This window comes from Eubalaena glacialis, chromosome 13 (assembly GCF_028564815.1).
Source record: "Eubalaena glacialis isolate mEubGla1 chromosome 13, mEubGla1.1.hap2.+ XY, whole genome shotgun sequence".
Taxonomy (NCBI): Eukaryota; Metazoa; Chordata; class Mammalia; order Artiodactyla; family Balaenidae; genus Eubalaena; species Eubalaena glacialis.
Window position 1 is genome coordinate 6,750,986 of NC_083728.1, and position 25,199 is coordinate 6,776,184.

The following is a 25,199-nucleotide window of genomic DNA, read 5'->3' on the forward strand; positions in this document are numbered from 1 at the left end:
CATCACACCACCACCCAACCCCACTCCCGCCACTTTCCCCCCTTGGTGTCCATACGTTTGCTCTCTACATCTGTGTCTCTATTTCTGCCTTGCAAACCGGTTCATCTGTACCATTTTTCTAGATTCCACATACATGCGTTAATATACATATCTTCTTTATCCATTCGTCTGTCGATGGGCGTTTAGGTTGCTTCCATGACCTGGCTATTGTAAATAGTGCTCCAATGAACATTAGGGTGGATGTGTCTTTTTGAATTATGGTTTTCTCTGGGTATATGCCCAGTAGTGGGATTGCTCAAACCAGCTGTTCTTGAAGCCAGCTTGCCCCTGGATTATTTTAAGATACTTGAGTCAATAAATTCCCTTTATTGCTTAAGAGAGAGTGGATATAGTTTTTGATCCCTTGTAACAGAAGGAGTCCTAGCTGATACAGATCACAGTTGCTCCCAGAATGTGGATCTCTCCATTCTAGTGTAGGCAACCAAGCCTCACAAAGATGGGATCCTTCTTTAGGGACCCTGAGACTAACTCAATGAAAATAATTAGTCTTTTGGCAGTCAACAATTTAAAAGCGCTTACTAAGTAGCAGTAGGAACCGGAGCTGGTACCATTTCAGGTGATTTCCAGCCTGGAGATGCTTAGTGGCTGAGGTGCACGTAGGAGACATGAAGACTTGAAGTGATGATGTAACCATAGCAATGTAAGCTAAAGCCCCAGCTGCAAGGAGAGGAAGAGGAGGTGGTTTGACTTGCGGGGGTGGCGGGGGGACCTCTGGGCCACTCTCAGATCTGTGCCCGGTGATAGGGATCCTGTTTATACCACACTTCCTGGCTCTGCTTTTCCTGAGCTAGCCTTGCGCATGCAAACTTGGCCTCTTCTGTAGCTCCTTGAACACTTTGGGGAGAAGCGTTTAAATGACACAAGTAAACATGTTGCTTTGGTACCACAACCCAAGTGACACGGATCAAAGACTTTTCCAAAGAAAAGATTGCTACAAAGGATGTTGCAATTCATGACTGTATTTACATAATATTATAAATGGTAACACATTTGAGACCACTGAGGTATAAACCTTTTATGATCCAACATACTGAATTTATCAACACAGAACCTATAATGTACAAAATAAATTAATAGGGAACCCAACAGAACATGTTATGTTGCAAATTTACTGCTACTTATAACATGCCTGTTTTACTAGGTTCAGATAAAATAGCAATATATATATATATATTTTTTTTTTTGGTGTAAGATGCAGATACATAATTTGTACCAATCTCACAGAATTAGTTTAATCCAAAATGAAAAACTTATTACATTTTCTAGCAGATGCAACAGAAATTAATCGTTTGAAAATAATCTCTCGCCGCTTCTCCTACTTATTTTCTCCCTAGCACCTAATACATTGTGTATGTATTTCTTCATCATTTGTCTGTCTCCCCATTCGATTGTAAGCTCCTTGAGGGCAAAGCCTCAGTCTGGTTCAGTGCTATATGCCCAGCACCTAGAATTTGACGTATAATAGGTACCCAATAAGTAAGTACTGAATGAATGAGTTTAAAACAGGCACACATTTAGCCCATATAAAAATTGATTTCTATAACTTCATTTCACACACTGGCCCTACATGATAGGCTAAAAACTTTGGTCCTTAGTTCACACCTGATTCTCTTCCCTGACTCTCTGTGGGATAAGCCAACGTCCTGGGGTTGCTCAGCCACTTGGCAATACCGGGTTTGGGCACCACGGCTGTTGCCACCCCTTGGTGTATCCCCAGGCTGGCTTTTCCCAGAGCACAGACTTGCACAGGTGGTGGGTGTGAAGCTGAAGCGAAGAGGTTAACAGGGAGAAGAGGAGGGAGGAAGGAGGCTCATTCCAACGTCCCCCTGAATTGCTGCGTGTGCCGCTCCAGCTTCTTGGCCTCGGCCTGGAGGTGCTGCAGGGCGGCGGGGCTGGGATGCTGGAGTGCGGCGTGCTTGGTGGCCAGCGCCAGGTCCTTGAGCAGGCTGCAGACGCGGCTGCTGCCACGCAAGATCTCGTTGCGCACGTCCTTCTCCTGGGTCTCCTGGCACAGCGTGTCCACCAGCTTCTGCCCGACCATGATGACCAGCTTGCTCTGTGTGATGAAGATCTCGGGGGGCTGGCTGTTGCCGAGACTGCTGTTCAACACGCCGATGGCTTTGAAGAGTGCCCCGAAATAGAGGCGGCAGTGTTCAGAAAGGCGGATTTTCTTCGCAGGGTTCTGCTGACTCAAAGGTCGGGGGCTAAGGGAGCTAGGATTCTAGAGAAGGGAAAGGAAACGATGGATAAGAGAGAGATTCGATCGACAGGCTGTGGTTGTCTCTCTTTTCCTGTTTTTGCTCAATTTGCTAGACTTTTTGTAAGAAAAAGTACACTTTTGTTTGGGAAGCCCCACAGTACAACATTTGCCTAATAAATGAACGTTAAGGTTTTCAAAGCACTGTTACATATAAATTATCTCTCAGGTATATAATTTTATATATTGCATTATATATATAAAATCATTCATATTAGATGCATATAAAATAGTATTCAATCCTCTCAACAAACCGTTAGAAACCCATTCTAAGAAACTAGTTGACAATGACTAAATTTATAACCTTAAAAAAAAAAATGCAGAAAACTTGATGGTGAGATTTAAAAATTTACTCAAAGAACAGGTTTTAAAGCATTTTAAAAACCCTTCCTAGTTCCAGTATCAGAGGTAAATCTGAATCCCTCAAATTTCCAGAAGAAATAAAAATATACTGACTTATCTGCTTTAAGATTAAAATATTTATCTTACTTGCTAATTAACGTTTTATTTAGAATTTTACTTTCGTGAATTTTATTTTCTGGAATGTGGAACCAAAGCCTATTCACTGTTGAAAGATTCTCAGCATCAAACTTAATGGAAATCCTATTCCAGGTAACAATCAAACACACTGCTATATTTAAATTGGATAACCAACAAGGACCTACTATACAGCACGGGGAACTCTGCTCAATATTATACAACAACCTAAATGGGAAAAGAATAGATACATGTATATGTCTAACTGAATCACTTTGTGTACACCTGAAACTAACACAACGTTGTTAATCAACTATACTCTAATATAAAATAAAAAGTTTAAAAAAAAAAAGCCCCTTTGTTAGGTTATAGGTGAGGAGACTGAGGCTTCCGGAAGAGAAGAGGCTGCCTAGGGTCACTATATTAGCAAAATAAAGATCTGGAGCTCTTAGCCTAGTCAGCAAGTCTGAGACGCTCATTCTTTCTATTAAATTGTGCACTCTTATCAACCTACGATCTTAAAACACCCAGCTCAGAAGCACTCAGACAGTGTTATAGTCTGACTGTCTCCCCAAAATTCATATCATGAAACTCTACCCCTCAGTGTGAAGTTATTGGGAGATGGGACCTTTGGGAGGTGACCAGCATTAGATAAGGTCATGTGGGTGGGGCCCCCAGGAATGGGGTTAGTGCTCTTACAAGAGTTGCCCGAGAGCTTGCTTCCACCCTCTGCTCTCTGCCAGGTGAGGATACAATGAGAAGTGGGCAGTCTGCAGCCTGGAAGAGGGCTCTCACCAGAATCTGACCCTGCTAGCACCCTGATCTTGGATTCCTAGCCTCTAGGACTGTGAGAAATAAATTTCTGTTGTTTATAAGCCACCCAGCCTATGGTACTTTGTTGTAGCAGCACAAACAGATTAAGATAGACAGGTAAAGGGAAGAAAAGACTGGGGTGTTGGTTGAGATGGACTCTCGGGGGGCAGGGAGCATGAGAAGAATGCATCAGAGGCTAGAAATGAGGAGCAACCATCTGGACATTGGAATGCTGGCATCTTAGCTTGGGAGTATTACCTGTAGGTAAACAAAAATGTACTATGATTTTTATTCTGGGCTGTTGGAAACCTCTGGAGGTATTTTTGGTTGTCACGTTGACCAGGGAACACTACAGGCTACCAGTGGACAGGGGGCTAGGGATGCTGAACTGCCCATCCCACGCAATGAAGAACTGTCCACCTGATGGTCAGTGGTCCCCCTGCCACCCCCACTGAGAAGCAGTCAGTCTAAAGCAGGGTTTTTCCAAGGGTGATCCTTGGACCTCCAGCACCTGGGAACTTGTTAGAAAAGAAAATTCTCAGGCCCTTCCCTAGACCTACTGAATCAGAAACGCTGGGGTGGGGTCCAGCCCTCTGGGTTTTAACAAGCCCTATAGGAAACTATGACACACTCTCAGGTTTTAGAACCACTGGTCCAAGGCATACTTCATGTTGAACAAAATAGCATGACTTTTAGCAATCTGACAGGCCCCAAGTTTTGGGTTTGGGGTTTGCAGGACGAAGCATCAGGACACCTGGGTTATTACCTTAGTTGGCCTCTGAGAAGGCAAACAATCTTTTCCACATCATTGGATATCTCCATCCCTTCTCTCCCACGCTGCCCTCCCCACCCCCACATCAGCCAGGAAGTTGAATGGGTTCACTGGTTCCCAGGCTTCAGTTATTCAAAGAAAACCTTCACACATTATGCCCTTTCTACCTTCCTCTTAACTTCAGTCAGCTTCATCTTTGTCTTTAAGTGATCAGCTGTTTTTACTTAAGTTAAAACTTTTAAAATCTGTAAATGGAAAACTACTATCATTTGCCACTAATAGGAGGTAACCAATGAAAAATAAGTACAATGATAACATTTTTGATTTAAAAAAAAAAAGGAAGAATATCAAATGTCAAAGAGGTGTTGAAGATACACAGGCCCCAAACCAAAATGGTTTTTCTGTTGTAATCAGAAACATTAAAAGGGAATGTCAAACAGATACACGCACAGAGGGAAGATCAAGTGAAGACACAGGGAGAAGACAACCATGTACAAGCCAAGGAAAGACACATCAGAAGAAACGAACCCTGATCTTGGATTTCTAGCCTCCAGAATTGTGAGAAAATAAATTTCTATTGTTTAAGCCAAAGGGGGAAAAATGTCAACAAGAATGTGAGTCCGTGTGACTTCATGCCATGTCAGTATCTCCTGTGATAAACTTGCAGAGCACCTAGAATTATCTCACTGATGGTTAAAGGACCATGTTCCTCATTTTGGGGCTCATTGGACTTGCTCATCTCCAGGGTTCCTTCTACTGTAAAAAAGGAAGAACTGTCACAAAACCAAGTCTCCTCCCATGTGGGTCAGGGCTGTAATACTGAATTACTCACAGCAGGAAACATCTCTGGGGATAAAGCCTATCCGTCAATCAGAAGTATTGGAGAGTCAGCATCATCGCTTACCTGTGTTTCTAAGTCTTTGTTTTCATCCAACCTTTGTTCCAAGATGGGTTTTTCTTTCTCTTCTAGGCTAGGCAACTCCTGAAACATAAAATCCCTTCAAATTACCAACTAGAATGGTCTTTATACTATTATATAGCTGTTTAAGTCCACTTTAAAACTTGAGCATTCCTCTTTATGTTTTTGTTGATGGTTCTACCTAGTGATGACTTTCCAACAAAGGAGACTTCAGCAGCCCAAGGGCTGAATTTTGCCTACTAACATGGCCTAATATAATGACACACAATTTTATAGGGAATTGAAAAATATCCAAATTTCCAGCTTCTCTAGAGTGTGTTAAAGCTCTTGCATCTCCAGGCATGTCAGCAGAAAACCAAGACTGGGGCTGAAAGCACTGAGTTATCTCCCTGACACAGGCCCCAGGTTACCTGCTGCATTTCTTGCAACTTGCAATTCTTTTTTTTTTTTTTGGCTGCGTTGGGTCTTCCTTGCCACACGCGGGCTTTCTCTAGTTGCAGCGAGTTGGGGGCTACTCTTCGTTGCGGTGCACCGGCTTCTCATTGCAGTGGCTTGTTGCGGAGCACGGGCTCTTGGTGCGTGGGCTCTAGAGGGCAGGTTCAGTAGTTGTGGCTCGTGGGCTCTAGAGCGCAGGCTCAGTAGTTGTGGCGCATGGACTTAGTTGCTCTGAGGCATGTGGGATCTTCCCAGACCAGGGCTCGAACCCGTGTCTCCTGCACTGGCAGGCTGATTCTTAACCACTGCGCCACCAGAGAAGCCCTGCAACTTGCAATTCTTGAACTAAAGGTCTCTTTCTATAGTGTCTAGACTCATGGAGCAAAGTATTCCTAAGAGTAACTAGAGTCTGGAGGCTGCTAGGACCATGCACAATTTGGAAGAGTGTTTACAGTTCCTCTTCTGTTTCTAAGAAACACACTGACAATGACTAAATTTATAACTTTCAAAAATGCAAAGAAACTTGATGGTGAGATGAAAAATTTTGTTCAAAGAACAGATTTCACAAGGTTTTCAAAATTCTTTCTAATCCTAGCATCAGAGGTAAGCCCGAAACCCCAAAATTTCCAGAAGACATCCTGTCTGCCTTAAGATACGTATCTTACTTCTTACTAAGAGCTCATCTAGAATTTTACTTCCATGAATTTTATTTTCTGGAAAATGGAACCCTTGTCTCCCCAAAGACGATAAAACAGACTCTCATCATCTAACTTACTGGTGACCACTCCAGATAAAAATAGAAAGTCCCCTTATAGTATACCACTCTGAACTCACCTGTTCACAAACATTTGTCCTATTCTTCTTTAATAGTTCAGGAGGGTGTTCGCTTTCCCTTTGTTTCTGAAAAGGAGCATTCCTTTGGTATGATTCAATCTCCTTTTGGGGAAGCCGGATGGATTTTGCAAGCTTAAATTCTGCATTTGGGGTCAATTGCGCGGGGTCTTCCTTTTCACAGTTCGGCTTGAAAAGGAGCCTCCCATTGGCAATGACGAGGGAGGCGAACCTCTTGATGTCTTCTGGAACCATCCTCGCCGTCAGGACAAATCTCTCCAGGTCATCCAGGCTGTTTTGGACTTCGTTGGTCACAAGGACTTCCAGGGACCAATCGCAGCTCTCCAGACTTTCCTTTGTTTCAAGCAGGATTTGGTAGGAGTTGGAGATTGTCTGTAGCTGATCCCTAATTTTGGCCTGAAGTTTACTGTCGGTGAGGTTACAGGCGGTCCCACGGACGCCGCAGGCGAAATCCAGAAATTCTCTCAAGGATTCCTCTACGCAGTCGGCAGCCCTGCGGATCGCGTGGACATTGGCCTCCAGGTAGTCTCTGAACCTCCACCGCCTGCTGACAAAGAGCATCAGGCCCGCGACAGAGCGGTCCACCTTGTGCTGCAGAGCTGTGGCTGTCTCTTTGGCCAAGTCCAGGTCCAAGGGGAGCTCTCTGGCTGACTCCTCCGAGAAGGAGCTAGAAGAGTGGCTGGACGTGGAGGAGGAGGAGGAAAGGACGCTGGCTCTGCTGCCAGAGCTGGAAACGGATAGGCTGTCTGGTTCAGGAGACAGCGATGCTGCCCGTCCGGAGAACCACGAGGAATTATGGTCCATGGAATTATCTGAAGGCCCATCGGCTTTTGCCAGCTCTTTCCCAGCCTGGGGGACACTTGGCGTCGCTTTAGGGACATCGTAAATGTTCAGCTTGGTGTTCTGCTGTTCCACTCGGGAGATCAGAAAGCTTGAAGGGACCTGGTAGCTGGCACCTTCATCCAAAGGGAATGCATCCCTGGCTGGTGGAAAGCTATAAGAAGGAATCTCTGGAAGGCTGAGTTTTTTCTGCATGGGCACATTTTTCCGCGGGTGTGGACTGAGGGTCGTTGCTCTGCTGTTCTGAGGGCTGTGAAAACTGGACATGTACCTGGGGAGAGCACGGTGCCCCGATTTTTCCACAAAGCTGCTTAGAGATGAGTTTCTTACATCAGCCTTTTCCGGAGACACTGGCGTGTCATAAATCCATTCGGATTTCTGAGGGCTTGGCAACGTGTTGCAGCTGCCTCTCCTTAAGGCAATGCTTGACATCAGGGGAACACTCTGCCCCTGTGAAAAACCACACAAAGTCACCCAGTTTAGGAGCAAAAAAAAGACAGTATGAGCGACGCAGGTGACACATGTGTATTATACTGAGGACCCACCAACTGCTGGGCACTGTGCTTCTTAAAAATCTGATCGACACTCCCCTACTCAAGCTTCTTCTGTGGCTCCCTACTGCTGTTATCACTCAAGCCCTTCACAGTCGGGCTCCAACCTCCTTTTGAGCCTCCTTGCTCTCTGCTTCTGCCACCACCCTCCTTAAAGGTCCAGCTACTCTTGCTGTTTACCCTCCCCTGAACACAGAATGCCCTCTTGAACCACTATATTTAACTTTGCCCAAACTGTTTCCTCTGCTCTAAATGTCTTCCCAACCCCTTGCTTTCCGTCTAACAAACTCCTATGCATCCCTCGTGACACTGCTGAGTTGCCACCTTGGGCATAGGTATATTTATTTATACATGTGACAGAATCCAACGATGAACACGGATTACAGATTTCAAATTAAGGCACCTCCCCTTTATACAAATAAAAACCTACCTTGATGCAACATGTCTCCAAGGTATACAATAAGAAGAAGCATTTATCTAAAGTCTACTGGGCTCATGGGACTTCCCTGGTGGTGCAGTGGTTAAGAATTCGCCTGCCAATGCAGGGGACACAGGTTTGAGCCCTGGTCCGGGAAGATCCCACATGCCGCGGAGCAACAAAGCTGGTGCGCCACAACTACTGAGCCTGCGCTCTAGAGCCTGCGAGCCGCAACTACTGAAGCCCGCGCACCTAGGGCCCGTGCTCCACAACAAGAGAAGCCACCGCAGTGAGAAGCCCGCTCACTGCAGCGAAGAGTAGCCCCCGCTCAGCACAATTAGAGAAAGCCCGCCCGCAGCAATAAAGACCCAACGCAGCCATAAATAAATAAATTAATTAATTAATTAAAATAAATAAATAAAATAAAATAAAATAAAGTCTACTGAGCTCTTGCTCTGTGCCAAGCACTGCACTAGGTCCTTTGCAGGGATTATGTCAATTCTCACATAAGTTTGTGATAAGAAACGGAGGCATATGGAAGTCAAAGGATGTATCTAAACCACATAGCTTGTTCTGTTCCTGAACACCACTGCAGCTACAAGTTTTGCCTCCAGTAAAGTAAGTTCTGCTATGAGGGATTTGCATTCCTAATTTTGACCAAGCAAACAACATTTCCCAGAGGCCGTTCAGGTTTGCATAGCATCGGATATCAGCGCCCGTCATACTTACGTTTGGTTGGCTGGCAGGGGGACCAAGTGCTGCTTTTTGGGGTCTGGGGGGGATGTCATATAGCTGTTGCTGCTTCCCTGGCTCCTGGGGAAAGACCACAAAGAAGGACAACTTGAATTTTTCCCTCCTGATGGCTGCACATCACAAACTCTCTCCACTCCAGTGTTTCTTTTTTTTTTTTCCAAATGAAAACACAAATCACTGAAGACCTGGGGGATTTCAGTCATGATGCTTTTATGGTGGAAGTGTCTGCTCTACTGGGTATATTTTCAACAATGGACTCTGTGCTTTAGAAAAGGCGACTTCTCGATTGAAGGTGGGGACAAACTACAGAGAGAATTAGCTGCAGTTGCAGTTAAAAACGGTAGTTCATTTCCTCCTGTTAGTTCACCTTAAGATTGAATTAAAGAAGAATAAATATAAGATTGGGACTTACTATGTCTTTTACCTTTCTTGTTTTTCTCAGTAGAATTTTCCTGTGCTTGTAACTCATGTATTCATCCTGCAAATATTTACTGAGTGCCTACTAACGACTAGACACTGAACCATATGACATATATACACCCAGTAATGAGCAAAAGACATGGCGCCTCTACAGATAATAGGCTTTTTTTTGGTGCAACAATTAGGAAATACATATTTCAGGATAAGAAAAATAGGTTCCATATTCCAAAGCGAGGTGAGAGAGCACCAAAACAGGTTTTGCAAAGAAAGAGAGGAAAAGCTGGAATTTGGAGAGGGGGTTTCTTTGGAGCGAGTTGGGCTGTGAGTGTCCTGCTGTCCCTTTCTCAGTGGGGGGAGGAAAGCATGCTTTTCACTCCCTTCAAGCAAAGTGGAAAGTCCCCCACGGGACCTTCCGAGATTTGAGCTGTGCCACCTGAGCTTGGGGTCAGAGTGCACAGTGTCTAACTCTGCTTGAGAAAAGTTAAAGGTGAGAATCTTCTGACAAAGTACAGGGCGGTGGCTGGGCTGAGGGGGTCTGTTCTCAGGGCGGGGACCAGGGGGAGCAAAGGGAAGCCCCTGCCTTGGCATAACATTTAAAGGTGCACCAACAAACTCAGTGTCTAAGGTAAATAATATTTTAATGCAATACACTTTAAAATCGCAATTGATGTGAAAAAACCGTGATGAACAAAATATCAACATTTTGAATAAAGAAATGATCCACAGGGCCGGGACGAGGGCAAGGCAAGTGAAGTGAGTCTTGCAAATGTGTCTTTGTTTAAAACTTTGGGGGAGAAAGTGCCCCATTCTCCATTCCCCGCCCGCCCCCCCGTCCTGGCCCTGGGGTCCATTGTGGCTGAGGGAGCCCGTGCGTTCTCTGTGGACCAGACGTGGGCTGCATGGGAGCTGGAGCAGGGTCCAGGCCGAGAGGGTGAGAGCATCTCAGGAGGGTGAGGCTGGAGATGACCGGCTGCCTGGAGCTCAGGGAGGAATCTTCAGCCACCGGCCAGAGGAGAAGCATCTGCCCACCCTGTGCAACTTGCAGGTAACAGATACCCAGCATGGGACTTCCCTGGTGGTCCAGTGATTAGGACTCCAGACTCTCACTGCTGAGAGCCCAGGTTCAATCCCTGGTTGGGAACTAAGATCTCACAAGCCACGCAGCCAAAAAAAAGAGAGCGAGAGAGAGAGATACCCGGCAATTGGGGGAGGCGGGGAGGGGTTGGCACTTGCAGAAATGTCCCCGAAGAGAAAGAGTCAGCCTGCAGTGCTCACTACCTCCATGGGGTAACACTGCGACATCCCTCCCACATAACGAGGCATGTGGGACCTTTCCACCTCTGCCCTCCCCCCCTGCTTCCCCTCAGCCCCGCAGGAGCCTGAGGTCACCCAGTGAGAAGGAACCCGAGGTAGGGAACTAGCAGAGAATCCAGCCAGCCCTCCGTCCCTGCAGCAGGAGCCCAGGCCCTGCAAACATGCTGAGAGAGCAGGAGCTTTCGCTTTAAATATAGTAGGAACTTTGGGTATTGCCTGCACTGAACATTAAATTCCTCCATTGAGACTTCTTATTACCTGTGAGTGACCAGGAAGTCACAGAGCAGGCCTGAATTTTTACTTAGACTAGAGCTGTGGCCTTTAGCCCTGGCTGTGCTCCAGAACCATCTGGGAGCTTTAAAATTACTGCTGCCCGGGGCCCACCCAGACCTCAAACATCAGCACCTCTGGGTGTGGTTCCAGGAAGCAGGCGTGGGTGAAGCACCCAGGCCATTCCCATGTGCACTGATGGGCAGGGGAGAACACAGCCTCGGGGCAATTTTGATGGGCTAAGAAGTGAGTGAAGTTGTTTTCTGATTACACGAAGCATGTCTTACAGAAGTGATGTACCAGTAACATTCAAATAAGTTTAAAAAAACCCCAAAACCTAAAATTTCCTCCCCCAGAGATAATCAATGTTAAGATAACCAATGATAATGTTAAGACTGTGATGTGGGACTTCCCTGGTGGCGCAATGGCTAAGAATCCACCCGCCAGTGCAGGGGACACGGGTTCGAGCCCTGGTCCAGGAAGATCCCACATGCCACGGAGCAGCTAAGCCCCTGCGCCACAACTACTGAAGCCCACACGCTCTAGGGCATGTGTGCCACAACTAATGAGCCCGCGTGCTGCAACTACTGAAGCCCACGTGCCTAGAGCCCATGCTCCGCGACAAGAGAAGCCCCCGCTCACCGCAACTAGAGAAGGCCTGCGTGCAGCAACGAAGACCCAGCGCAGCCCAAAAACAAAAAAAAAAGATGCATATCCTTCATGATATTATTACTTTTAAAAAGTGCAGGGGGGCGGAGTCAAGATGGCAGTGTGGGAAGACACCAAGTTAGCGTCTCCCCACAACTAGGGCGCCTGCCGGCTGCTGGTGTGGGACCCTGATTCCCAAGGAGATGGGAGGAACCCCCAAGTGAACTGGTAGGACATGGGGGGACTGAGGGGGGGAGAAGAAATGGGGGCCAGACAGGACTGGTGCCCCTGAGGCTGGGGAGATCAGGAGAGGCAGGCGGGAGGGACTCTCCAGGAAGAGCGGGAGGGGAATGAACAGCGATTGCCCCACCCACTGGGGCTGGGGAGCCTGCTGAGCTCCCAGGCTGGTAGCCCCCCACCAAAGCCCCCTCCAGGCCGCGTGGGTCCTGGGGGCAGAGGAGGGAGGCCGGGGAGATCAGGAGAGGCAGGCGGGAGGGGTCCTCCGGGAGGAGAGGGAGAGGAGCAGAGGGCAATTGCCCCACCTACTCGAGCCCAGGAAGCCTGCTGGGCTCCCAGGTGAGGTCCCCCGCCCTCTGAGACCAGGGGTGGGGGGCACGCCTGGACCCCTTCTGTTCCTTAAGCCTAAGCCCCACCCCCCACGGCCCCAGGGCCTTTTCCAGCCCTGTGGGTCCTCAGCATATGCCCCGCCCACCACCCAAACCCCACCCTTGCTTAGGCCCCGCCCTCTACAGACAAGGCCTTCCCCCCCCACTTTTTTTTCTTTTTTGCTTTCCTTTTTTTTTTTTTCTTTTCCCTCCTCCTCTTTTTTACTATTGTGGTACTGATGTACCTTCCAGTTGCTGATTCATCTATATTTTTATTTTTATGTTCTTTCTAACATATCTGTTAGTTTCCTAGTCTAATTTTATTTTTTACTATGTTATTGTTCTTTTTTTTTTTTTTTTTTGCCACCCCATGTGGCTTGTGGGATCTTGATTCACGAACTGGGGGTGGGGCAGAAGCTCCTGCGGTGGCAGCTCCAAGTCCGAACCACTGGACTAACAGAGAACCTCAGACCCCAGGAAATATTCATCTGAGTAAAGTCTCACGGAGGTCCTCATCTCAGCACCAAGATCCAGCTCTACCCAACAGCCTACAAACTCCAGTGTTGGAAGCCTCAGGCCAAACAACCAGTAAGAAAGGAACACAATCCCACTCATAAAAAATTAAAAAAAAATTTTTTAAATGAGACGGCAAAAAAATATGTCACAGATGAAGGAGCAACGTAAAAACCTACAAGACCAAATAAATGAAGAGGAAATAGGCAATCTACCTGAAAAAGAATTCCGAGTAATAATAGTAAAGATGATCCAGAATCTTGGAAATAGAATGGAGGCATGGATTGAGAAAATACAAGAAATGTTTAACAAAGATCTAGAAGAACTAAAGAACAAACAGAGATGAACAACACAATAACTGAAATGAAAAATACACTAGAAGGAATCAATAACAGAATAACTGAGGCAGAAGAACGAATAAGTGAGCTGGAAGGCAAAATGGTGGAAATAACTGCCGAGGAGCAGAATAAAGAAAAAAGAATGAAAAGAATTGAAGACAATCCCAGAGACCTCTGGGACGACACTAAACACACCAACATTCAAATTATAGGGGTCCCAGAAAAAGAGGAGAAAAAGAAAAGGGCTGAGAAAATATTTGAAGAGATTATAGTGGAAAACCTCCCTAACATGGGAAATGAAATAGTCACCCAAGTCCAGGAAGCACAGAGAGTCCCATACAGGATAAACCCTAGGAGAAACAGACCAAGACACATATTAATCAAACTAACAAATGTTAAATTCAAAGAAAAAACATTAAAAGCAGCAAGGGAAAAACAAAACATAACACACAAAGGAATCCCCATAAGGTTATCAGCTGATTTTTCAGCAGAAACTCTGCAGGCCAGAAGGGAGTGGCAGGATATACTTAAAGTGATGAAACAGAAAAACCTACAACCAAGATTACTCTACCCAGCAAGGATCTCATTCAGATTCGATGGAGAAGTCAAAAGCTTTTCAGACAAGCAGAAGCTAAGAGAATTCAGCACCACCAAAACAGCTTTACAACAAATGCTAAAGAAACTTCTCTAGGCGGGAAACACAAGAGAAGAAAAAAACCCACAAAAACAAACCCAAAACAATTAAGAAAATGGTAATAGGAACATACATATTGATAATTACCTTAAACGTGAATGGATTAAATGCTCCAACCAAAAGACACAGACTGGCTGAAGGGATATCAAAACAAGACCCATCTATATGCTGTCTACAAGAGACCCACTTCAGACCTAGGGACACATACAGACTGAAAGTGAAGGAATGGAAAAAGATATTCTATGCAAATGGAAATCAAAAGAAACCTGGAGTAGCAATACTCAGATAAAATAGACTTTAAAATAAAGACTGTTACAAGAGATAAGGAGAGACACTACTTCAAGGGATCAATCCAAGAAGAAGATATAACAATTATAAATGTTTACGCACCCAACAAAGGAGCACCTCAATACATAAGGCGAATGCTAACAACCATGAAAGGAGAAATCGACAGTAACATAATAAGAGTAGGAAACTTTAACACCCCACTTACACCAATGGACCGATCATTCAAATAGAAAATAAATAACAAAACACAAGCTTTAAATGACACAATACACCAGATAGATTTAATTGATATTTATAGAACATTCCACCCAAAAGTGGCAGAATACACTTTCTTCTCAAGTGCACATGCAACATTCTCCAGGATAGATCACATCTTGGGTCACAAATCAAGCCTCGGAAAATTTAAGAAAATTGAAATCATATCAAGCATCTTTTCTGAACACAATGCTATGAGATTGGAAATCAATTAAAGGAAAAAAAAACTATAAAAAACACAAATACATGGAGGCTAAACAGTGTACTACTAAATAACCAAGAGATCACTGAAAAAATCAAAGAAGAAATTTAAAAATACATAGAAACAACTGACAACAAAAACACGATGACCCAAAACCTATGGGATGCAGCAAAAGCAGTTCTAAGAGGGAAGTTTATAGCAGTTCAACCTCACCTCAAGAAACAAGAAAAGTCTCAAATAAACAATCTAACCCTACAGTTCAAACAACTAGAGAAAGAAGAACAAAAAAACCCCGAAGTCAGTAGGAGGAAAGAAATCATAAAGATCAGAGAGGAAATAAATGAAATAGAAATGAAGAAAACACTAGCAAAGATCAATAAAACTAAAAGCTTGTTCTTTGAGAAGATAAACAAAATTGATAAACCCTTAGCCAGACTCATCAAGAAAAAAAGGGAGAGGATGCAAATCAATAAAATCAGAAATGAAAAAGGAGAAGTTACAACGGACACCGCAGAAATACAAAGTATCATAAGAGACTACTACAATCAACTCTTTGCCAATAAAATGGACAAACTGGAAGAAATGGACAAAGTCTTAGAAAGGTATAACCTTCCAAGACCGAACCAGGAAGAAATAGAAAATATGAATAGACCAATCACAAGCAATGAAATTGAAACCGTAATTAAAAATCTTCCAACAAACAAAAGTCCTGGATCAGATGGCTTCACAAGTGAATTCTATCAAACATTTAGAGAAGAGCTAACACCGATCCTTCTCAAACTCTTCCAAAAAATTGCAGAGGGAGAAACACTCTCAAATTCATTCTATGAAGCCAACATCACCCTGATACCAAAACCAGAAAAAGATATCACAAAAAAAGAAAATTATAGACCAACATCACTGATGAACATAGATGCAAAAATCCTGAACAAAATACTAGCAAGCAGAATCCAACAAAACAGTAAAAGGATCATACACCATGATCAAGTGGGATTTATCCCAGGGATGCAAGGATTCTTCAATAACGCAAATCAATCAATGTGATACACCACATTAACAAATTAAGGAATAGAAACCATATGATCATCTCAATAGATGCAGAAAAAGCTTTCGACAAAATTCAACACCCATTCATGTTAAAAACTCTCCAGAAAATGGGCATAGAGGGAACCTATCTCAACATAATAAAGGCCATATATGACAAACCCAGAGCAAGCATCATACTCAAAGGTGAAAAACTGAAAACATTTCCACTAAGATCAGGAAAAAGACAAGCATGTCTACTCTTGCCACTCTTATTCAACATAGTTTTGGAAGTCCTAGCCACAGCAATCAGAGAAGAAAAAGAAATAAAAGGAATACAAATTGGAAAAGAAGAAGTAAAACTGTCACTGTTTGCAGATGACATGATACTATACATAGAAAATCCTAAAGATGCCACCAGAAAACTACTAGAACTAATCAATGAATTTGGTAAGGTTTCAGGATACAAAATTAATGCACAGAAATCTCTGGCATTCCTATACACCAACAATGAAAAATCAGAAGGAGAAATTATGGAAACACTGCCATTTACTATTGCAACAAAAAGAATAAAATACCTTGGAATAAACCTGCCAAAGGAGGTGAAAGACTTGTACTCAGACAACTATAAAACACTGATGAGGGTCTTCCCTGGTGGCACAGTGGTTAAGAATCCACCTGCCAATGCAGGGGACCCGGGTTTGATCCCTGGTCTGGGAAGATCCCACATACTGCGGAGCAACTAAGCCCGTGAGCCACAACTACTGAGTCTGCGCTCTAGAGCCTGCGAGCCACAACTACTGAGCCCGCATGCCACAATTACTGAAGCCCGCGCACTCTAGGGCCCGTGCTCCGCAACAAGAGAAGCCACTGCAATGAGAAGCCCGCGCGCAGCAACGAAGACCCAATGCAGCCAAAAATAAATAAATTAAAAAAAAACCCAAAACACTGATGAATGAAATCAAAGATGACATAAACAGATAGAGAAATATACTATGTTCTTGGATTGGAAGAATCAATATTGTGAAAATGACTATACTACCCAAAGCAATCTACAGATTCAATGCAATCCCTATCAAACTACCAATGGCATTCTTCACAGAATTAGAACAAAAAATTTTACAATTCGTATGGAAACACAAAAGACCCCGAATAGCCAAAGCAATCTTGAGAAAGAAAAATGTAGTTGGAGGGATCGGGCTCCCTGACCTCAAACTATACCACAAAGCTACAGTAATCAAGACAGTATGGTACTGGCACAAAACAGAAATATAGATCAATGGTACAAGATAGAATGCCCAGAGATAAACCCACGCACCTATGGGCACCTAATTTATGACAAAGGAGGCAAGAACATACCATGGAGAAAAGACAGCCTCTTCAATAAGTGGTGCTGGGAAAACTGGACAGCTGTGTGTAAGAGAATGAAATTAGAACACTCCCTAACACCACACACAAAAATAAACTCCAAATGGATTAAAGACTTAAATGTAAGACCAGACACTATAAAACTCTTAGAGGAAAACATAGGAAAAACACTCTTTGACATAAACCACAGCAAGATCTTTTTTGACCTACCTCCTAGAGTCACAGAAAGAAAAACAGAAATAAACAAATGGGACTTAATTAAGCTTAAAAACTTTTGCACAGCGAAGGAAACCTTAAACAAGACAAAAAGACAACCCTCAGAACGGGAGAAAATATTTGCAAATGAAACAACAGACAAAGGATTAATCTCCAAAATATACAAATAGCTCATGGAGCTCAATATCAAAAAGACAAACAATCCAGTTAAAAAATGGGTGGAAGACCTAAATAGACTTTTCACCAAGGAAGACATACAGATGGCCAAGAGACACATGGAAAGATGCTCAACATCACTAATTATTAGAGAAATGCAAATCAAAACTACAATGAGGTATCACCTCACGCCGGTCAAAATGGCCATTATCAAAAAATCTAGAAACAATAAATGCTGGAAAGAGTGTGGTGAAAAGGGAACCCTCCTGCACTGTTGGTGGGAATGTAAATTAATACAGCCACTATGGAAAACAATATGGAGGTTCCTTACAAAACTAAAAATAGAACTACCATACGACCCAGCAATCCCACTACTGGGCATATACCCTGAGAAAACCATAATTCAAAAAGAGACACGTACCACAATGTTCATTGCAGCACTATTTACAATAGCCAGGACATGGAAGCAACCTAAATGTCCATCAACAGATGAATGGATAAAGAAGATGTGGCACATATATACAATGGAATATTACTCAGCCATAAAAAGAAATGAAATTGAGTTACTTGTAGTGAGGTGGCTGGACCTAGAGTCTGTCATACAGAGTGAAATAAGTCAGAAAGAGAAAAGCAAATACCGTATGCTAACACATATATATGGACCCTTAAAAAAAAAAATGGTACTGATGAACCTAGTTACAGGGCAGGAATAAAGATGTAGATATAGAGGATGGACTTGAGGACACGGGGTGGGAGGGCGAAGCTGGGGCGAAGTGAGAGTAGCAGTGACATATATACACTACTGAATGTAAAATAGATAGCTAGTGGGAAGCAGCAGCATAGCACAGGGAGATCAGCTCGGTGCTTTGTGATGACCTAGAGGGGTGGGATAGGGAGGGTGGGAGGGAGGCTCTAGAGGGAGGGGATATGGGGACATATGTATGCATATGGCTGATTCACTTTGTTGTACAACAGAACTAACACAGTATTGTGAAGCAATTATACTCCAATAAAGATCTATTAAAAAAAAAAAAAAAACGACTCCGCACTCCCACTGCAGGGGAACTAAGATCGCGCCTGCCAAAATAAGAGTGTTTTGGAAACTGAAAAAAAAAAAAAAAAAGTGCAGATATGTGTATGTGTATGTTTGTGCGTGTACATATGCGTGGATATAAAGTATCTATTACAAATGAAAAGTAAAAAAATTTTAAATATTCAGAATTCAAATAGTAGTAATGTTCTCCTGAGCAGGTCTGGGCTCCCTGGGCACAAAGCTGGTTTCTGAGTGGTGATGTGTCCTTTGGAGTCAGGACTGATGCTCCAGGAGATATCTCAGTGGTAAAGCTGAAATGCAGGGTCTGCATGACCCTGAGACCCCACGATGGATGGAGAGGTGTGGGAAGATCAGGGCCACGGCTGAGGTTCACCTTTAGGGCTGGGAGGCACCGGCTCTGGGTGGGCACATCATACACCTGGCAAGGCAGAGCTGGCAACGAGGTCCGAGCAGGTCTGGGAATTGTGAAGAGGGCCTTGGGGAGAAAAAGAAGAGTGGAGGGAAAGAAATGTCACCGCTGAGTCCACGGGTCATGAGACAGCAAAGGCAGCTCTGACACACTGGGACGTTCTCTGGGCACCTCTAACTGGAGGCCCTTCGCTCTGAGACTGGGAACAGCGGGACGCTGTTGGGGAGGTCCATGGTGGAGGGCAGTCTTCCTCACATGCTGGCCCATAGCTGCCTGCATCAGCCTTACCTGGGAAGCAGGTTGGAATGCAGATTCCTGGGCTCCGAGTCCGTTGTACGGAATTTCTGAGTCTTGACGGAGAAACTGAAAAACTGCAGCATCATCAAGTTTCCCGGGTGATTCTGATGTTCTCTAGGGATCCCAGGCTGTGATTCCAATGCTGGGTTATTAACGTTTGTCTAATGATGCTGAGGATGCAGCCGTGAATGAGGCAGGCAGGGGGGCCTTACAGGTGCTGCCTGATCCTCCGCTCTGTGATCCCTTCACTGCCGCCGGTTAGTAAACCGGACTTGGTCCCTGCTGGTCTTCGGCTGATCTGTCTAGGACAAACTCAGCACTGGTTCCCCATTACGCTCTGGGTTAATTCCAAGCTCCTTGCAGGCCATGCCCTGCCCAACCCCAGGGACTATGCATGGTGTGTCCCCAGCTGTCAGCCATCACCTTCCTTCCTCCCGGCCCACCCCCCTCCTTACTGGAACACACCGAGCTCTCTCCCACCACAGAGCCTGTCCAAATGCGGTTCCACTGCCTACCACTCTCCAATCACCACAGGTCCATTTTATTTATGCAGCTGACTTTGTGGGTCACACTTGCCCAAGAGACAACCTACAGACTACAAGGGGACTTTCCTGTGTTTGGAATTTTAGGTGGAAAGAAGTCAGTTCAAAAATACCCAGTGTTTCTTGGAAAATGTAGATGGCAATCAGTTAAGGAACCTGTTTTGAGAAACGTGGTTTTGAAAGGTTTGGAGGACAGAAGGAAACTCCAGTTCAAGAACTAGAGGGTCTAAAAGCAATTTCATCAGGAAATCTAACCTTTTTACTTGAAATACAAAAGATTACCCTCTCTGAATTTAAACCAAAATCAAATACCTTCTTTGTATGGCCACTTTATTTTATTATTTTTTTAAGAGAGGCCGGCATGTTATATTAAGGAAGTTGGAATAAAAAGTAAAACAAAGCTCAAGATAGTGGTTACCCTGGGGGGAAGTGGCTGGGAGAGGTGGGAGGGGGCTTCTGGGATGCTAGTTTTGTTCTTTTTCTAGATCCGGATACTAGCGACTGAACTATGTACCCTTAGGATCTATAGGTTAAACTTCAATAAAACAAAATAGATAGCGTCAGCCACAGAGCCAGGTGAACAAGATCAAGGGCAGGCCAAGGGCTCTGCCTTGGGTGTTGGCAGCCCAAGGGTGTAGACAGAGACAGACACAACAAAGAAATTTTGGTCTCTGGTATTCATCAGGTTGTTACCCTGGATGGGCCTTTCACCTCCCTGGGAATCAATTTCCTCATTTGTAAAGCGAAGAGTTGTTCTTACCTACACAGGTCTCTTCCAGCTAGAAAGACGGAGACTCCCTTATTAGGACAACTTGAGACAAGTGACATATTTCCACCTTCTTGGTTTTTAATTTTTGGCCAACCTTAATCTAGAGATACTCAACCCGGGGAATCTCTGAAATGGGTCCCCCGGGCCGTGTGCCAACCCTGTGAACTGCCCATCGGAAAAAAGCTCAAAGCTAGTGGCTGGCCGTGCTTGGTTTTACCAATGTCTGCTTCTGCTCAGAATGTAATATTTTCTCGGCAGTCTCAGACTCAAGGCTCACCGCTAGATTACCCGAACGGGGAGAAGATGTCTGCCTTTTCTGTGAATCAGAAGATTCTTAACTGATTATCATCTTGCATTCTTCCAGCTCCTTCCTTCTTGTAGTAGAGGAAGAAGCAAAATTATTCAGAATCACCAAAAGATACAACTTGAGGTGAACTTAGAAACGATGGAGCCCCACCCTCTCTTGATACAGAGCAAGAAAGAGAAGTACAGAGGGGTGCTGGGATGTCTCCAATCACCCAGCATAGCTGTGGCTGCCCCAAAAGCCAAGTGAACCTGGACTCCTGATTTCTAAGCCACAGATGGCATCTCTTGCTTTAAAAGACCCCACAGCACAGAGAAGGCAATAAAAAAGGGAGGCGGGAGGGAGCAAAAATATAGACAGGGCAGCGATGGAGGGAACTTAAGCAGGAATGAGAGGCAGGAAAGTGCCCCAGGTGTTTCACTGGGGCCACAGCAAGACCTGCTTGAGTGGTGAGGGGTCCCTCGCCTCTAGATTCCCCTTTGGCAGCCGTGGCTTCTGTCCACGGCCGCAGCCTGCACCAGTGAGAGCTCCACGCTTCATGTCAAGGACAAATGTTACAGCTAATGCCCTGGCCCTTTTCTGAGTTAGGATGGTAAACTCATCTCTCCTTTCATACCATTGTCAGTCTAGAAGTTGACAGTGAGTCCACAGTTGTGAAGCCTTAGGTTGGATCTGGTCGTTTCATTCATTCCGTAAATGTTTACAGAGCACCTTGCAGGAGCCTGGCACTGTGCTGGGGGTTTGGGAACCCCGGGGAACAGTGGACATTGTAGCTGCTGTCCTTTTAGGGGGCCTTTGATTTTTTTTTTGTTTGTTTCTTTTAGTGGCTTTGAAAAGCAACTCAGTTAACTTCAGCCCAGGCCACTTGTTGTTCTCAGAGAAGCCAGCACCAGGTCAGCTGCTCAGATGACAGCTGAGTGTGCCAGGCCTAGATCTGGGCCAGTTGTTCCCGAAAAGTGACTTGGGGTCCACCTCACGGATGGCTGCTGGAGACTCAGCTGCCTCCTTCTGGTGTTTGCAGCCAGTGCCTACGAGTGGCAGCTGTTGTGTGTAACAGCTGGTTCTCTGCCTGGCAGCCCTGGGGAGCTAGGAAATCTGAAGTACTCAAAATCTCTTAAGGAATCAACACCTTCTTGTTTGAAGAAGCTAGTGTGGAGGAGGCCTGCATGGTAGGTGGGATGTTGCTTGGGGGGGCTGGGGGGTGGGGGCCCGCACATACATGGGAGGAGTGGCCTTTCCTGGACACGGACCTCGCTGGGACTTCCATGCAGAGCTGGGGCCGGGTGGGATGTGTCATCTGAGCTGAAAGCAAAGTGTGTGATGGCAGGAAATGCCTGCAGTGACTGAAGACCATGCAAATCTGTTCTACATTCTTAACACTTCATGAAGGCCAGGGCTTGGGGAAGAACAGTACATTATTTTTCTCTTCTTTTAATTCCTTTCCTTTTTTAAAAAAAAAAAGTTTCATTCTGCATTTACTGAGCGCTTTTCCTCTGTTTTTTAAAAATTGTTATTTGAAAAAATTACAAATGTAACACATGCTCTACATAACGCACAAATCAACTTCCTAGTCTCTTTGTTCATCAAATATTTATCAAGTACCCACTCCATGCCAGGCATGGTCCCAGATGCTGGGGACACAGCAGCGAATAAAATAAAGGTCCCTGCTTAATGCCTTCTTTCACTTTCTCTTTAACCAGTTCCACTTCCTAAGGGTAACCACTGTTGGTGTGTATTCTTTTCAATGCACACATACACGCACAATTTTTTTTTTTGAGTTTTTCTTTGTTAGGTTGGTTTTTATTTAAATGGTTCTTTCTCCCCACTTATAAATACCTTATAGGACTGCTTCATCTTTTTTTCACAACTGCATAGTAGCTTATCATAGGGTTATGCCAAAATTTATGTAACAAATACCCCAAGAATACACATTTAGGCATCTTGGATTTTTCCCTATAACAAATAATGCTATAGTGGCTATGGCCCCCTCATCCAGATCTATTTCTGCCTTCTTGTATATTTCTGCAGCAATTCTGGAAGTAAAGTTTCTGGATTGAAAGGAATACCTATTTTAAATCTGATGAGTGATTTCTTGCCTTTGACCCATGGAAATTCAACCCCTCCATTTACCACTAGCCATCCTAGTGTTCCTAGTATAAAAAAAGACCACCATGAATGTTGAGATGCTTTCACACACAGCTTGACTAAGCATTTAGTTTCCTGCAAAGTGTGGGTGTCTTGGCGAGCCAGGAACTGCCAGGGTACCCAGAGTGTTAATGACAACCAAAGTGGACACCAAACACAAGCTCACCCACTCACCCCAACCATCTGCTTCCCATCTTGTACGTTTGATCTCCTGATGGACACCCATGATTCAAGGGTAGTTAAGCCCCTGGGTGCTACCTACCCCTTGACCTATTTCTTCTGTCTGGAAACAGGCTTACCTGTTTTGGAAAGCATAGAGTCTTTTCACAGATGATTCTGGCGCTGGCAGGTGGGTCAGGGACTTCATAGACTTGGACTGTGGGAGGCAGAGGCCCCTCCACCCAGCTCTTCATCTGCTCGTACACAGGGCCTGGAGATGAGGGGTTGAGCAGGGTGGGCACTTCATAGGTCTCCTGGGAGCTGGTGGAAGCATCTTCCGGGCCTCTCAGGAAAGGGGGACAGGGCCTGTCGGCGGGGGCCTCCACGAGGATTTCAAGGCGGTTGGCAGGGGCCAGGCCTTGCCTCCCGTGAAGCAAACACTTCCACCAGCCCTTGCTTTCCGGCACATTTTGTTCCAGAATGGTCAGGATGTCTCCCCTGCAGAAAGCCAGCTCATCGGCACAGTCGGGGTGGTTGTCATAAAGTGCCCTGGCCAAGAACATCTGGGGGCAGGGGAGAAAGAATTCACGGTCATTATCATTGCCAATGACCACTGCAGCCATACTGCTCGCTTAGCACCCAGTCACAGCTGCTCATTTATCTTGTTTCCTCGACCCCAGAGGCCCTTGTCCCTGCTGTTTGCCTGATTTATTTCCACCCATCCTTGGGGAGTGTGGGGCGTGGTCTCAGGTGAAATGTCAGATCCTCCGGGAAGTATTACTTCCACCCTGAGACCAGGTCCAGTCTCTCCCCTCTCACGGTCCTCATTTAATTTATGACCCCCCCTAGTTATATGGTAGAGGGCAGCCTAGCACAGAGTTGGGTTGAAATCCTGACTCTGTGACTTCCTAGCTGTGTGCCCTTGAGTAAATTAGCTACTCTCTTTGGGCCTCAGTTTCCTTGTCTGTAAAATGGGAATAATAGTACTATCTACCTGATGGAGTTATTGTGAGAATTAAATGGGTTGGTAAGTGTAGAAAGCTCATTGAGCAGTGCCTGGCATTTGCTAAGTGCTCAGTAAAACTTGGCTGTAAGGTGTCAAAATGATTCTACTGCTCTTTGCCTGGTTGTTATTTTTCTCCTGACTGGAACTGGAAATTCCATGACTTCTGGGACCAGATCTCACTCGATTTGCTGCTCTCTCCCCAGCATCAAGCACGGACCCAGGCCCATAGGCGAGGCTCCATCAATGTTCATTTATTCACGTGCAATGAAACAAAGACGCAGGGGGTGAGTGACTAGTCTATACAGCCAGGATCAAAACACGGGCAGTCTCCTAATTCTCAGACCCATGCTCTTTCTGTAAGCCACATAGTCCTCCAAAAAAAGAAAAACCACCTGTTGTAACGACAGCAATGGTAAAACCCCTTCTTACTGGAATTTTCTGCTGTAAATAAATGAATGCAACTTGTTTCTGTGGGTTTTAAAGTAATCGCCTCCTTCCCTTATTATATCAATGCATTACAGAAAAATTAGGAAATGTAGAGAAGCAAAAAGAAGAAAATGAAAATTACGTACAATCCCACCACTCAGAGGTAACTATTTACATCATTTTGGTATTCATCCTTCCGGCTGTCTTTTTAAAAAAATCAAATTTAGTTAATTATACTTTTTATACCCACTAGTCCCTAATATATACAGTTTATAAATAAAGCAAAAATGACCAACCCTGCCATTACATTGGTTGAGAACTGATGCGGGGTTTTTTTTGCATAATAATGTTTTTTTTTTCTGTCACAAAAATGGAATTGGATGGCCAACTGCTGAAAAATACCATCTTAAACCCACAGTCAGGTCTGCGGATTTGGGGAAACACATGAATGTATATCTGAGAAGACTAAGTAGAATCAAATCCTCCTGGCAGGCAAATAGGCACTGAAAATCCTCCATAAAATCTACAGCAGCTGAGATCCTAGGAGATCATGCATATTTTTGTACATGAACCTTTTTTTCCTTGCTACAAAAGCGATGAAAGTTCATAAAAGAAAGAATACAAAATAATG

At 44.7% G+C, this 25,199-nt stretch overlaps 1 protein-coding gene across 1 annotated transcript; it reads right to left on the reverse strand.

Moving 5' to 3' along the window:
- Window positions 1-1,870: 1,870 nt before the first annotated feature.
- Window positions 1,871-23,759, reverse strand: CASS4 (Cas scaffold protein family member 4). The gene is made up of 6 exons (XM_061209313.1): window positions 23,277-23,759; window positions 18,885-18,986; window positions 9,124-9,207; window positions 6,568-7,875; window positions 5,284-5,361; window positions 1,871-2,281 (listed from the first exon to the last, which is right to left on the reverse strand). The coding sequence occupies exons 1-6, from the start codon at window positions 23,757-23,759 to the stop codon at window positions 1,871-1,873; spliced, it is 2,466 nt and encodes an 821-aa protein (XP_061065296.1).
- Window positions 23,760-25,199: the final 1,440 nt, after the last annotated feature.